This window comes from Hoplias malabaricus, chromosome 1 (genome assembly GCF_029633855.1).
Source record: "Hoplias malabaricus isolate fHopMal1 chromosome 1, fHopMal1.hap1, whole genome shotgun sequence".
Lineage (NCBI taxonomy): Eukaryota > Metazoa > Chordata > Actinopteri > Characiformes > Erythrinidae > Hoplias > Hoplias malabaricus.
In genome coordinates this window covers 24,979,320-24,993,084 of record NC_089800.1, presented here as the reverse complement: position 1 = coordinate 24,993,084, position 13,765 = coordinate 24,979,320, and the positions used below count along the sequence as shown (strand labels likewise).

General features: G+C 42.2%; 1 protein-coding gene across 1 annotated transcript in view; it reads left to right on the top strand.

Annotated features, from left to right (window-relative positions):
- Window positions 1–13,765, top strand: part of robo2 (roundabout, axon guidance receptor, homolog 2 (Drosophila)) — a 451,595-nt gene that overhangs the window by 247,955 nt on the left and 189,875 nt on the right. The window contains exon 4 of the mRNA XM_066660320.1: window positions 7,999–8,325. Within this exon, the coding sequence (XP_066516417.1) occupies window positions 7,999–8,325 (327 nt within the window). The remainder of the gene's footprint in view (window positions 1–7,998; window positions 8,326–13,765) is intronic.

Below are 13,765 nucleotides of genomic sequence, written 5' to 3'. Positions count from 1 at the left end.
CGTCCTAAAACTCTTGATTTTTGAGATTTCTCTCAAAATTCACACACAGCTTTCTGGCTAAGAATAAGAATTCCAATGAGCCGTACTCTGCACTCCCCAAGACTCTGCACTCTCTCAAAGAAACAAAATCAATGGAGAATTCAAAAACAAATTTCAGTCACCAAACATGTCTTGGCTGAAAAAGTCCGTTTATGGTACAGAGTAAAGTCAAGGCCAGCGTTTCTGTGCCCAGGCCCTGGTGCACAGTACAGGCCTCCAGTACTACACTGGAGTCCACAGTGGGGGGTGGACACAGGAGGCAGTGATGTGTTCTCTGGAGTGCAGCAGCCTATTGGAAATCACTTGATCTACATCATACAGCTCAGTGTCCCTGCCAACAACCCTAACAGCGACCCAGGGGGAGAATCAGAGAGGAAGGGAATGAATGGCACTGGAGAAGTGAGAGGGACAGAGAAAGACAAAGTAAAAAAGAGAACTGACCATTGCCCTCAGCACACGGCCATTTCTTCTGTTTTTTGAGTTTGGAATTTTTTTACATTTTTTTTTCATTTAGAAGGCTTTGACAGTGCAGCGCTGTGAGCATGGACACCTTGGTTAAATGACAACAGTCAAGATTATATATTCACATTACATAGAAATGGAAAGATGGATATATGAAGAGCCTTTATTACAGAAGTAAATGTACCTTCTCTGTAGGATTTATACTAAAAAACGAAACTTTTGTTGTGAGAATTTGACTCCATTCAGCCATGAGCTTTACGTGGCCAGTTAATGATGGTGGATGATCTGAGTAACCTTGTAACCTTGAGATATGGCTTGTGACACAAACACTGCATTATAACTGGGATATCAAGAGCTGAAGACGTGGGGTGTTTTATAGAAAGTCAGCTTAGTACCGTTAACTTAAACGAACACTTGGCCAAATTGTCTTGAATATGATTTGAAATATCTTCAGCATAGAATAAATAAAAAACACACATCGACTTCTTTGTCTGGAACCTGCTAGAACCAAGTGACAATGAAAATACGATTTATCAAGCAGCTCTGGTGGATCCCAATTCTTGTTTCTATTTATAACCCCACAGCATGCAGAGCCAAAGAAGCATGCACTGAAACAAAGTCAATAAGACACTGCCTGCTGTGGGGTGTGTTGGGTGTGTGTGTGTGTGTGTGTGTGTGTGTGTGTGAGGAGTTAGTATCTAGATGAATCTGATAATTGCTCCAAGCAGTAGAAAGCTTCCACAGCTGCTAGAATTACCAGTCAGCCTCATGTTTACATTCCTCATATGGAGCTGCGGGAGGGATGGAGGTATGCATGTTTGTTGTATTCTGCTGTTGTGTGATGCTTATAGCTGATAGTGACTATTGGTGGATGTATTGAATGTAGGTTGTATACTATAGTAAGCTTATACAAATGAGCATTTATTGGTCATTTTACAACATACAGCACAGTGTGACTGTGGCAGTGAAAACACACACACACACACACTACGGCACTAGGGGCTGTGAACACACACCCAGAACAACAGACATCCATCCCCAGCACCCAGGGAGTAGTTGGGGGTTGGATGCCTTGCCTAAGGGCAATTCCACTGTGGATTGCGATGAACAGTGATGTTCCTTCACTCTCCGAATAACGGCTGCTCTTATATGTAATATACTCACTTAATAGTGCAGCTGTATTGGGTTCATTGAGGTGTAGATACAAACCTAAGACATAAGAGTAATTGGCAGTTAGTGTTCTCCTCCAAGCGTGTTGAGCTTAATTGCATTAATGCTGATGACTAATAATGTATGTGAATGTGCATATGAAGGTATGAATGTGTGCAGATGACAAGCCAGACCTTCAACTATGTGTGTGTGTGTGTGTGTGTGTCCAGGTGCCAAACTAGACAGTATGATATATCTCCAAGGGTGTATCTCTGCTATGTGGGAAAGTGTGTGTGTGTGTGTGTGTAAGTGTGCGTGCACATTCACATGTGAGTCTCAAATGTGTCTCATCCAGAAACATCATCCACTTTTCCCCTGCCCTGTTTGTCTACATTTCCCTCTGATGGCGCGATGACATGATGAATGGGCCTGTGCCACTCTGACCTGAGTGAAGACATCTATCAAAGGGAGAAAGGGAGAGAGGACGAGGCGCAGGCTGCTGCAGAAACTGGATAGTGTAACCTCTGTGCTGAAAAATCTAAAACAGGACACTCATCCCCAGAGAGATTCAGTTTGAAGCAGCTGTATACGTCGGCTCTCTTTCAGGCTGTTACTGTGGCCCTGTTTACGTTTGGCATTAACATCTCAATGATTCAATCTTAGAGTGGCTCATCATCCAATCAGAGGACAGCACTGTTTACACTTGTTTTTTGAAATGTTAAATGCAGGTATTGATCTGTCTTCTCGGTGTGATGTCTGTTTAATCAGGCCACTGTACAGAGTGCGCTTTCACAGTTAATGCTGCTTGCTTTTGAAAACATGTTGTAATTACAGTGCAGAGTTGTGCAGATTGAAGGAGTGACATTATTTACATTTGCTTAGTGGTCACGACTGAATCAGAATCTCGGAAGCAAGATGAGGGTTAAAATCACAGCTGGGTAATGTGGGGGAAAACTCAAATCATTGTAAAGTGTTGTGTATCATAGCTGCTGCATATTGAGTTTCCAGTTGTAATCGGTCTTGCACTGTGTTGCTTCATGTAACAGAGGTAGACATCAACAAAAAGCTGGCTAAAGCCTGGCAGGTTCTTTCCCTCCTGTTAGAATAATTTTGTTGGTCTCTAGTAGGTAGATGAGTGGAATGTAATAACTGTCCTATAATGTCCTTGTTGCATTTATGAAAATTCAGGTTATCAGCCCGTGGCCAATTTCTGAAATTCAGTAATGAGGCTTTTTCTCATATTTCAGTTTCACATTGCACCTTGCGACTGTGATTGGAATCCCTTTGGACCCTGCTTGGAAGGTTGCCAGTGGTTACCTCTGATTGGCCTCGGATACATACATAGGCTAGCACACACACACACACACACACACAAATACAAGCACACATGCCTGCTTGGCAGAATAAGTGATTTGTCTTTGGGGAGCTTTTTTGCCTTGCTGCTGGGGTGGGGAGCAGTGCCTGGTATTGATTTGGTTGGTGGGCCAGGGGATTTCTCCAGGGAGCTAATAAAAATAATTACAAAAAGATCATCAAAGCACGGCAGCCTTCTACCCTCCACATGAATAAATATGTGATAAAGATAATCAGAGGGCTGCTGAGTCTGCTTGTGTGGTCAGCAGAGGGGGAGAGAGACACTCACCTGCTGGAAAGAGAAGGCATGCACATGTTGTTTGCACATTTCTAGGATATTTCCTTGTCGTACCGTTGTGCGAATTGTGGTAGAGGAGAATTCTGTAACTTTCTGTTCACCCATTTCTTTAAGTCAGTTGAGAAAGGAAAAGTCACAATCGCTTTGACACAGTGTTATCCCCCAGTGTAGTCCTCTCCTCTCCTCCTTCTCCATTCATCATCCACAACTAAATGGGTATGGTGGAACATGTAGTACAATACAGAGGGACAAAATTAGCCTTCTCCCTTATGCTATGGAGTAGGGGGAGGCGATGGGGAAGCAGTCATTGTTCTTGACCTGCCTGTAAACAATGCTGAATATTACAGCTCCCCCACCATCGCATCCATAGAGACCACATTCTCTTCCCTTCGCGATCCAGCCTTTATTCTTGGAATTAAAACACATCTTTACACGTGTCCCGTGTAAATAACTAAAATAATAACTAGCCAAATGAATGAACGCACTGTGTGTTTAAAAAAAAAAAAAGAAAAAGGAAGAAATAGCAGGTTGATGTCAGACTTGTCGGGACTTGTTTTCAAAAAGTGACACCAGGCTTCAGTCTCCAGCGCAACATTAAAGAACAGAATTCAGACTCTGGTCACTGCTTTAGACGCTGCCATCGCTTTAAAAGTGCAGTAAAAACAATTCAATCACATGCTGTGACCTTTTCAGGTTAACGTAAATGTTCTAGTTGAAATGATTTCCAAATGACAGTTTTTCATCCAGTAATGGAGGTTTTAAAGTGCATTTATTTGTAAAGAACCTGCCATGTCCATTTAATCCTTCCCTGTATTTCCGTGTGTGGTGGGCTCTGCACCCCGGCTGTGGGGGGGGTGTGGGGGGGTCGGAGGTCGAAAGGGGAGAAATGACTCTTTGATTGGAGCGGGCCTGGGCCTGGTTGAAGTGCACTCGTCCAGGCTGCAGAAAGCCCTTGATTGCACAACAACCAATGATCACATTAGGAGAGGGGAACAGCGAGAGCATTTTACCGGACAGAGGGAGAGAGGGGAGAAAAAAGGGCTTCAGTGGAATGAAACAAATTGACTTTGCCGGCGGCCGGTCTCACAGCCTGATGATGGGATGATACATTAGCCTTTGACTGCGCTACGCTACTTCAACCTGTGTCAAAAAAGAAACAGAGAGGGAGATTGAAGGTGATGACCCATGCTTTGATATATTTTTCAGTAAACTTTATACAAAACCCTTCCAACAACAGAACTGATCCTGACTCTATGAAGTGTCTTTACACAAGCTACATGTTTTGTTGTTTATAAGAGGGGAAAAAAAACAAAACCATTTTAGGCACCAAGTATCTCAAAATAACTTAACAGGGGAACTCAGTGTTTGTTATTTTATTGTAAGCTAACAGAAGTAGATTTTTGGTCATTTTATTGATCCATAATATATTGCTCACAGTGAGAAGACGACACACTATGGAGGAAGAATAAAAAAAAATTTAATTGAGTGTGGCCCTGTGAAGGACTGGCGCCCCCTCCAGGGTGTATTCCCGCCTTGCGCCCAATGATCCCAGGTAGGCTCTGGACCCACCTTGGTGACTTGGTGATTGGCGACTCAAAAGTGTCCGTAGGTGTGAGTGTGTGAGTGAATGTGTGAGTGTGTGTTGCCCTGTGAAGGACTGGCGCCCCCTCCAGGGTGAATTCCTGCCTTGCGCCCAATGATTCCAGGTCGGCTCTGGATCCACCGCGACCCTGAACTGGATAAGGGTTACAGATAATGAATGAATGAATGAATAATTGAGTGTGTTAAGTAGTGAGAACAGTGAGTCCACTTACAGAACACTCAATAAATGTTCCTGTCCTTTATCCAGGTGCTCAATACACACACATCTTTGGAGATTGAAAGGTTTGATTGTGAAGCTACGACTTTTTGACATACGACATAAGTGTAAAACATGAATGGCTCTTAACTAATTGCAAATGATCAGACGTGTGTTTACACTAATTGTAAAGTTAATTTTGAGGCTTTGGTTTTTGGAATGGAGGCTGTCTAGGATATGAATATGACTGCAAGACAGAGATGATCAAACAAAAGTAGCATGTTTTCCTGTTTTTAACACAGAAAGTCACATTCATCCATTGCTTCATCAGACAGCCCCTTTTTTCTCACCAATAACAGTGGCATCTTAGGAGTCCATTTTTCTTCTGTTTTGGAGAAGCAGCAGGCAGATGGTGCCTCAAGGTTTAAGCAATTAGAGGATGTAGATTGGAATACAAATTGGATTAAAAGAAATTAAACTGATAGAAATCATGGCTTTGCCTTAGCCATGTTACCTGTATTACTGTATTATAGAGGGGCAAAACACTCTAACGCTGACACCTTATCTTTGACCCCAGTTTGGGTCGTAAAATGACTACAAATTTATTCATTAAGTAAGAATTTCAAGCAAATCCATAATTTCCGGGAATTTTAATCCGTATTCATAGTATTCCCTATATCTTTATTCCAGGGTTAGCGGTGTATAGAGAGATTGAACAAAACGAACCATGTCTAGCTATAGAGTGGCACAATGCATGATATTCAAATAACTGGTACACAATTAGAGTCTACAGTAGATTAGATCATGTTCCATTAGCAGGTTTTGACCCCCTCTCTGGTCGGTATTTTGTCCGATGCTCCACTTAGACAGCAGACAGCAGCTCTGATCATTAATCAATGAGAGGGAAATGGCAGGAATTAGTCTGAATTAGGTGAAGTGGGGAGAAGTCACCTCCTCCAAACCAGGGTCAATACAACACAGTGGGAGACAACTGACCTTATGGAGTCCTTACAGGCAGACAAGAAACTCACCACACCAGCCCACACACACACACACACACCACACACACATAATCTGTAAAATCTGTTATAGTGATTTGCCACAGAATTGATCTGTGTCTTGCATGAATATACCTCAGAAGATTAACCTGAATTATCAGTGGTTATCAGTCAGTTTTTATAGCTACGATTAATTTGGCTACAATACTTGACAAGTGTCACAAAATGGTTCTACCTGTGATGACAATGCTGTGATATTAAAATGAATGATTAACATGGTACTAATGTAGTTTTTGTCATCGTTTCCATACAATGTCACTTTGAAACTAAAGTGGAAAATAGGCCTAACACACACACACACACACACACACACACACACACACCACACTTCACTTCACTTGCGGTTTTGTTCACTCCAAAACACACACACATTTTTACGCCGCCTGAACGGCTGCTCTCTCCTAGCCCTGTTCTTGTTTGAGTGCTGAATTTGCTCCTGTATCAGATCCACATGGGCGACTCTGGTGTATACATAATTTCCATCAGCTTTAAAACTCAAAGGTCCACAAAAGCAAAAGCCTGGTTCTGTTTTCACTGCTTCTTTCCCCACCCCCACCACTGGTTCACACAGCCCTGACACAAAGGACATAGTGCTACAGCGTACCTTTTATACGTCAGCAGAACACCTGGCCTCCTGGGGGAGGTTCATGCCCCTGTTTCCTTTCCGCTACTTGCTCCACTGAGGAGGCGTTCTGCTTTACACACAAAACCAGAAAGGATTCATACAAAAGCTTGTAGTTGTATGAATTGTGCCGCATTTTTTAAAGGAATGGACTTATTTCTGTTTTGTTTATTAATTTGCAAACACACTATTTCTTCCCAAACACATACAGAACAAGCGGCGTAATCAAATGCTGCATAAATCATCCCCTTACCCTTTTCTAAAGTCAGTCTGAGAGTTAAGCAATTCAGATCCTTGAAAAGAGTGGAAAATGACCATTTACAATCAAGAGAGAGACCCCCCCCCTTTCTTACACACTAGCCATGTCCTTTTGAGGCGTGTAATGCTAGCGTGGCCGCGTTAGCTGGTCAGACTAAGCCTCCCTTTTTGGCCAGGTTTTCGAGGATCAGGGCCTGCCTTTGTCTGCAGCTCGTCCAGGCTTCAGTAATGTAAATGCAGGGTGGCCCCTTGCTCCTTATCGTCGAGGTTAAGATTCGAGCCACACGTCCTCCCCAGCACCATTATCATAAGTGCCAGACTTCTAGCACAGCTTGGTAGCATCACCCATACATGAAGCAGAGCCATGCAGGGGAAGGCTCAGGGGATTAGCATTTTAACACAGCGTGGGTCTAACCCCTCGAAAACCTTCTGTCACACAGGGCAGATCCCCGAAGGCCTGCTAGGGCACTACATGACGCCCCAAATTAGCTTACCGGGTAGTGATGTTTGAATTGTTTGTGAGGTGGAGAGAATATTGCTGGAGATTGATAGTTCTGAGAAATAGTGTGAAAATTACTCTCTTAAAGAGAATTGCTGAAAATTCTCAAAACTTTAGAGCATGCACTGCCCTAGGTTGTGAGCTGCCTGAATCATCATTTCTGTGAATAGAAATACGTTCTAAAATTTTTATTTTTATTTACTTTTTATATTTTGGCTCAGGGAGTTCATTACTAGCAACACTTTCTCAACTCCCTGTGATTGTATTGATACTGTATGTTGTTGCCTTGTGCTTCATTATTGCTGTCCTGATTCTGGCGGTTTGCTGAATGTGCTTTTTAGGTATTTGAGAGGATTGCAGCTAAGCTTGAAATATTCCCATCTATGAGCCTGTCTTGCGGTTATGAAACACTTGAGGGAGTCCCACACCTCATTTCTCTCTTGTTCTGTATCTGCTCTCCAGGATCCCGTCTACGGCAGGAGGACTCCCCGCCCCGCATCGTGGAGCACCCTTCCGACCTGATCGTGTCCAAGGGCGAGCCGGCCACCCTCAACTGCAAGGCCGAGGGGCGGCCCACACCCACTGTGGAGTGGTACAAGGATGGAGAGAGGGTGGAGACGGACAAGGACGATTCTCGCTCTCATCGCATGCTGCTTCCCAGCGGCTCCCTCTTCTTCCTAAGAATAGTCCACGGGCGCCGGAGCAAACCGGACGAAGGGGCGTACGTCTGCGTGGCCCGAAACTACCTCGGAGAAGCCGTCAGTCGCAATGCATCGCTGGAAGTAGCATGTAAGTCCAAAGTTCTTTATTAATTTCTTTAGAATGTTTTACAAGGTGACCTCAAGATTGCTTTTGGCCAGTTCTGGCCCCAAGATGGAATAGCCAAGTGTGTGACTGGAGCCAAAAAGAGGTTCAGACCTTGGATATATATATTTTGTTTTTTTTTAAGTTGTTGTTTAATGTAGGTTGCTGTTAGCCAATGGGTTGTGTGATTACATTAACATACAATTTTGGTCTCAGCCTAATACAGGAAATGACATGTAATTAGAGTCTTAAAATAGAGAGTAATCCGAGAAAGTCATAAAATGGACGAAGGGCAGGAAAGCCATGTTTGAGTGTTTGCTTCAGGCTTTACATTTTGCTTAATCAGTTTTGATAATGCAGGTTTTGTTGATGTCTACCTTCTTATTTTTAGATTAGTGTCAAGATGAAAGAAAGTCTTACCTTGTGTTGTTACAGGATACATAAAATTTGCTAGACTTACATTTCAGCATATCATCATTTTTCAGACCTATCTTGGTCTGTTTTGCTGTTTCCGTTAGCTTTGGCCTGCTTCTTGGCGGCACGTCCTGTGTATAGGAAATTATAGAACAGGCCAAGAAAAGACAGGCAGACTCAGATGAAAGAGACATGGGGGATGTCACTTGAAACTGGCAGTAAGTCCAGGAGGGGAATATTGACAGATTTGAGGGTGACCTGCGGATGGGCTTAGCTTTGAAGAGGCTCCCTTTACAATGCCATACAGCGCCCCCACTAGGCTAATGAGCACTCCCTGAGGGAACTTGCCCTGCAAGGCCTTGCTTAACATTTCAGCTACATGACTGACAGCTCTGCTGCCAGCCCTCTCCTCATAGACTAATAAAATTGATTATAGCCATTTAGAATTTTATTAAAAGGTATTGACAAGACTCAACAGTTTTTTATTATCATAACAGTTTTGCTGCAGCATCTCAGCATTGCTTTTTGGCCTTTTGAATTTGCAGTAGGAACACATTAAATCCCCTTTTTTCGCTCAGTACTGATTTATATGTCACCAGTATCATGTGAGTACTCATTTACAGCATTTAGAAAACACCCTTGTCCACAGTGGCTTACAAAAGTGCCTTTTGTTCAGTCAGGGTTTGTATCCTAGAGTCACAGTAAGTTAAGCATAAAAATGGATTCTTTTTTGATAGAAGCACACCATGATCATCTAAAAGTAGAAATAACAGCGTGAAAGTAATTCCAGGCTAGATTTTTACGTGTTGGATGCGCTTGAATATGGATCAGCTCGCTTTAACAGTTTTTTTTATACATTTATAAGTCTAGTAATACTTAGTCCAAAGTCCAAGAATGAGGTTTACTACTTTAGATTCCAATCAAGAGCTAATTAAAGATGAAATCTAGAAGAGGGGGCACAGCAGACTTGCCTCATACAGACTAGTTCACACTGTACAATATCTGAAGGGATTGTGTGGTCGTAAACTTCTCTAATCACAGGTTATAAAAGTATTTGTTGGTTATGAATGAAACACTTCTGTTATTTTACAGCTCTGTCGTTAGAAAACTTTATCATGTAATCTGACATGATTGGAATACATGGTGTCTCATCATCTTCTGTAGAGTTTAGCCAAGATTTTGTGATGAACATTTCCTACAGTTTGATTATATAATAACCTGTTAAGACAACGGAAATCACACCGTGTAAACCAGGCCAGCCAAGCTGATCAATACTGCACACTCTCCTTCACTGTGTTATGAAAATTAGAGTGATCCATCATAAATCAAGGAGTGATGGTGAATATTAAATGAATGAAGAACTAAATCAGCACATGTTCATTCACTGAGATTTGGTGTGTGTGTGTGTGTGTGTGTGTGTGTGTGTGTGTTGTGTTGAATGAACACGTGGAGGAAATGTCGAGGATTGAGGAGGTTTTCTGTGAAACATTTTTAGAGAGCTGTTACATTTGTCATTTATCAGCCGCTAACTGAAGGTGCTCTGACGTGATACAGGTCAAAAGGAAGTCTGTTTTGTGTGTGTGTGTGTGTGTGTGTGTGTGTGTTTAAGACACTGGTAGGGGGTGTGTGTTGCTGTGGTAAGCTGTCTCTGATCTTCTCCCAGCTCTGCTGTGGCCATGGCAGCAGCCCCCAGGTGCTAACTGTGTGACAGCCGCTTGATCTATCGATCGCTTTAAGAGGGGTCTCCTCGCCTAAATGAAAATTCATGAAAAATTGATGAAGCCCCCTGATTATTCTTTTTTTTTCTTTCCCAGCTTGGCTCTTACAGTCTTCTACACCTCTCTCTTCCTCTAATGTTCTGCTTTCTCTCCCTCTTTATTTCTCTTTCTCATTTGTTGCTCTCTGACTTTTCCCCTTCTTCCTTTGGTGCAGATGTAGAGAGTGAAAAAAAAAATTGGGTTTTGAATACTCTACCTCCTCTGGGTGAAAGTCTACGTGAAGGTATCAAAAGTACAGTAGTAGACGCCAAAAACTGGGCAAATGAACTGATGGGCAGTGTTTTTTGGGTTTTTTTTTAGAGATTAAGATTAGTCCAATTATATATGGAATAACATAAAACAAACTCCATAATATTCAGGTGATTGTTCACTTAAGCCACTGAGAAGGTGTTGCTACTTTAAACATTGTAGATCTATTGAATGTGTTTAAATGTCTTTAAATCTAGGAAGATGCCTCAGAGTCTTATTTCTGTGTGTCATTGTCCAAACTCCATTACTGAGGTTAGTAACCCACTCAACTACAGCTCGCCCACTCTATAGTCTGTAAACACTCCCCTTCTTCATTATCTATGTGCATGTTCTCCGGCCCCTTCTTTCATAGCGTGGAGGCGGGTTCTGGTGTTTAGCTGTGCATGGGCGTGTAGGACCCCCGTGTCCTGATTGAATAGCTGTGTGGAAACAGATTGAAGGCAGGCGTTCTGCGTGCACCGGTGGAGATGCCCAGTGAGCGGGCTGGACAGGGGGAGAGAGAGGGGTCTCTGAATGGAGCTCGCTGCATTATTAATATCTCAGCAGATTGGAGGGAGGTGTCCACTTCCCAAATGCACCTCTCTAAATATCGACCATTAGCAATGCAACAAAGAGCACTTGTGGTTGTGATTAATGCGTTGGATGACAAAATAGCATTTGTAAATCATCGCTGTCAAAATAAAGCATTCAAATTTGTATTTCATTTCTTTTCCTTGGGAATGGTTTGAAAAATACCAGCTGATCTCTTTCTGTTTGAACATTAACTGTAGTTTTAAATTTGATTATTTAATTTATTCATTGATTTGCTTGTTTATTTATTTATTTATTATTTATTTTCTTTCTCTTTGGGTTTTCTCACTGCCATTTTTTATGTGGTGGACATTTCTTAGCACAGGGTTGATGCTGACATGGTACTGGCACCATCCCTTTTTTGGTTCTAGTAAGAGTGCATCAATGTCCAAAAATTTCCAGTCAAGATAGTGTCCACGGTCAGAAACTGACCACCAATAAATAGGCCTCAACTACAGCCTCCTATTGTAGATGATTATTATATAATCGCTAGACTGTATATCACATGGATTTGCAGTTTTAAAATGCTCAGTTAATCTGTGAAGTAGATTAGTACATTAAGAATTGCTCTCTGGATTCCAGTTGGCCTTCCCACAATCACTAGAGTGCAGTTTCTTATGCCTTTACATATCTGTACCGAATTGTCCCTGTAGTTCCCTTTGCTTACATTTTACAGTGAAGAGTCTCTCTCTCTCTCTCTCTCTCTCTCTCTCTCTCTGTTTCTCACTCTCTCTCTTTCTCTGTTTCTCTCTCTCTCTCTCTCTCTCTCTCTCTCTCTCTCTCTCTCTCCTGACTCTATGCCATGCTGTAGTGGCTGTATCTGGTGCATAAATGCTGTCATGAGCGCTCTCTCCTTTCCTTTTCAACATAAACTGGGTCAATGAGCAAGTTCATAAATCATAGTGAAGCGCTGAAGTGTGTGTCAGACACAAACGAGCTCCTCTTTGAATAAATTTGCCAATGCGGCGGATTCTCTGATTCTTCTGTGTATGGTGTGAGTGTATTGTGAGACAAGTTGCACCTGGGGCATGCAGTACTCCAGGAAAATGTTAATTAGGCTGCACTATCTCTCCGCAGGTGGAGGAACGGCATGCACGTGTGTGTTTGTGTATGTGTCTTTGTGGGTAAGCCACAGTGGAGGCTGTGGGCTCTGGGTATAGATGTGGCTTCTCTAATTACGTGCGAGTGTGCTTTTATCTTTGTGTGTTTTTCAAAAAATAAAAATAATATTCATAAATAAACTGTACTTTGTAGAAAAATCAAGACAAATAACTGAAAACATCACAAAGTGTTGAACAAAAAATAATTTTAATTGAAAGGGAATATTATTATTAAAATGTAGACTGGGGTCTTGAAGGTAGGAGGGTTTTCTTGTTTTTATATATGTATTATATAGTATATAATGCAGTATTGAAAATCCATGGGTAATGAGGGTACTACAGTTGCTCTGAGAAAACATAGCCATAGATAAAGTACAAGGGGAATTCTCTGTTCTTGAGATTACGTTCCTAAATGCATAATTAGATTCTTAGATCCCTTGTTTGTTGAGTTGACAATGTGTACTCATCATATTTACAATCAACACCGATAATGCGGATAGTGTATGAGTACCCTTCAGCGTCCTTACACAGAATTAAATCAAGCCAATTCTGTGTGCATTTTGTTCTGAAACCTAGTTTAATTTTATTAAATTACATGCAGCGCGACTTTAAATGTAACTTCCCTGCTCTGAGTTTGAGCCGTTAAATGTGGGCAGGTGATAAAGTTGTAGAACAGATGTCGCAGGCTGGTTTTGGAAAAGGCCACTCAGCTTGGGATTGACCATAGTTTTTGAAGAGGAACGTCCGCGTGCTCCAACATGACACTCCAGCAATTAAGCCAGTCGTTAGCCACCATTTGGAGCTGCTAGGACAAGATAATTAGTGAGAAAATGGAGCTTAGCTGGGTAAAGTCCACTGCTGCACCTCAAGCTGTCGCCCAGTGTGTCCAGCATGAAAAAAGGCTGATAAAGACAGACAATATGCTTGGACAAGACGGCGCACCGACTACACACACACTTGGTTTATAAATATCCGAACATTGGGTCACAACAGTGGAGTGTGTCCTTTAACCCTGGTAAATGTTCTGTTTAGAATATGAATGTGTGTTTAACCATGGCACAAACGTGCAAAGCCGAGACTGTTCTGACTGCAAAATTAGAACTAGTACAAAAGCAAGCACACACAGGAGCAGCAGAGTTAGTGTTTACAGAAAGTGTTGATGAAATCCCTGATTGAGTGTTTCACTGTTCTGTGTCTGTGATGCTACAGTCAGTGTACAGTCACCCGCACAATCTCCTCATCCACACAACTCACACACACATTATATACACACAGCTAGTCGCCGTTGCTGAAGTGCTTCTACATCTTGCTGAT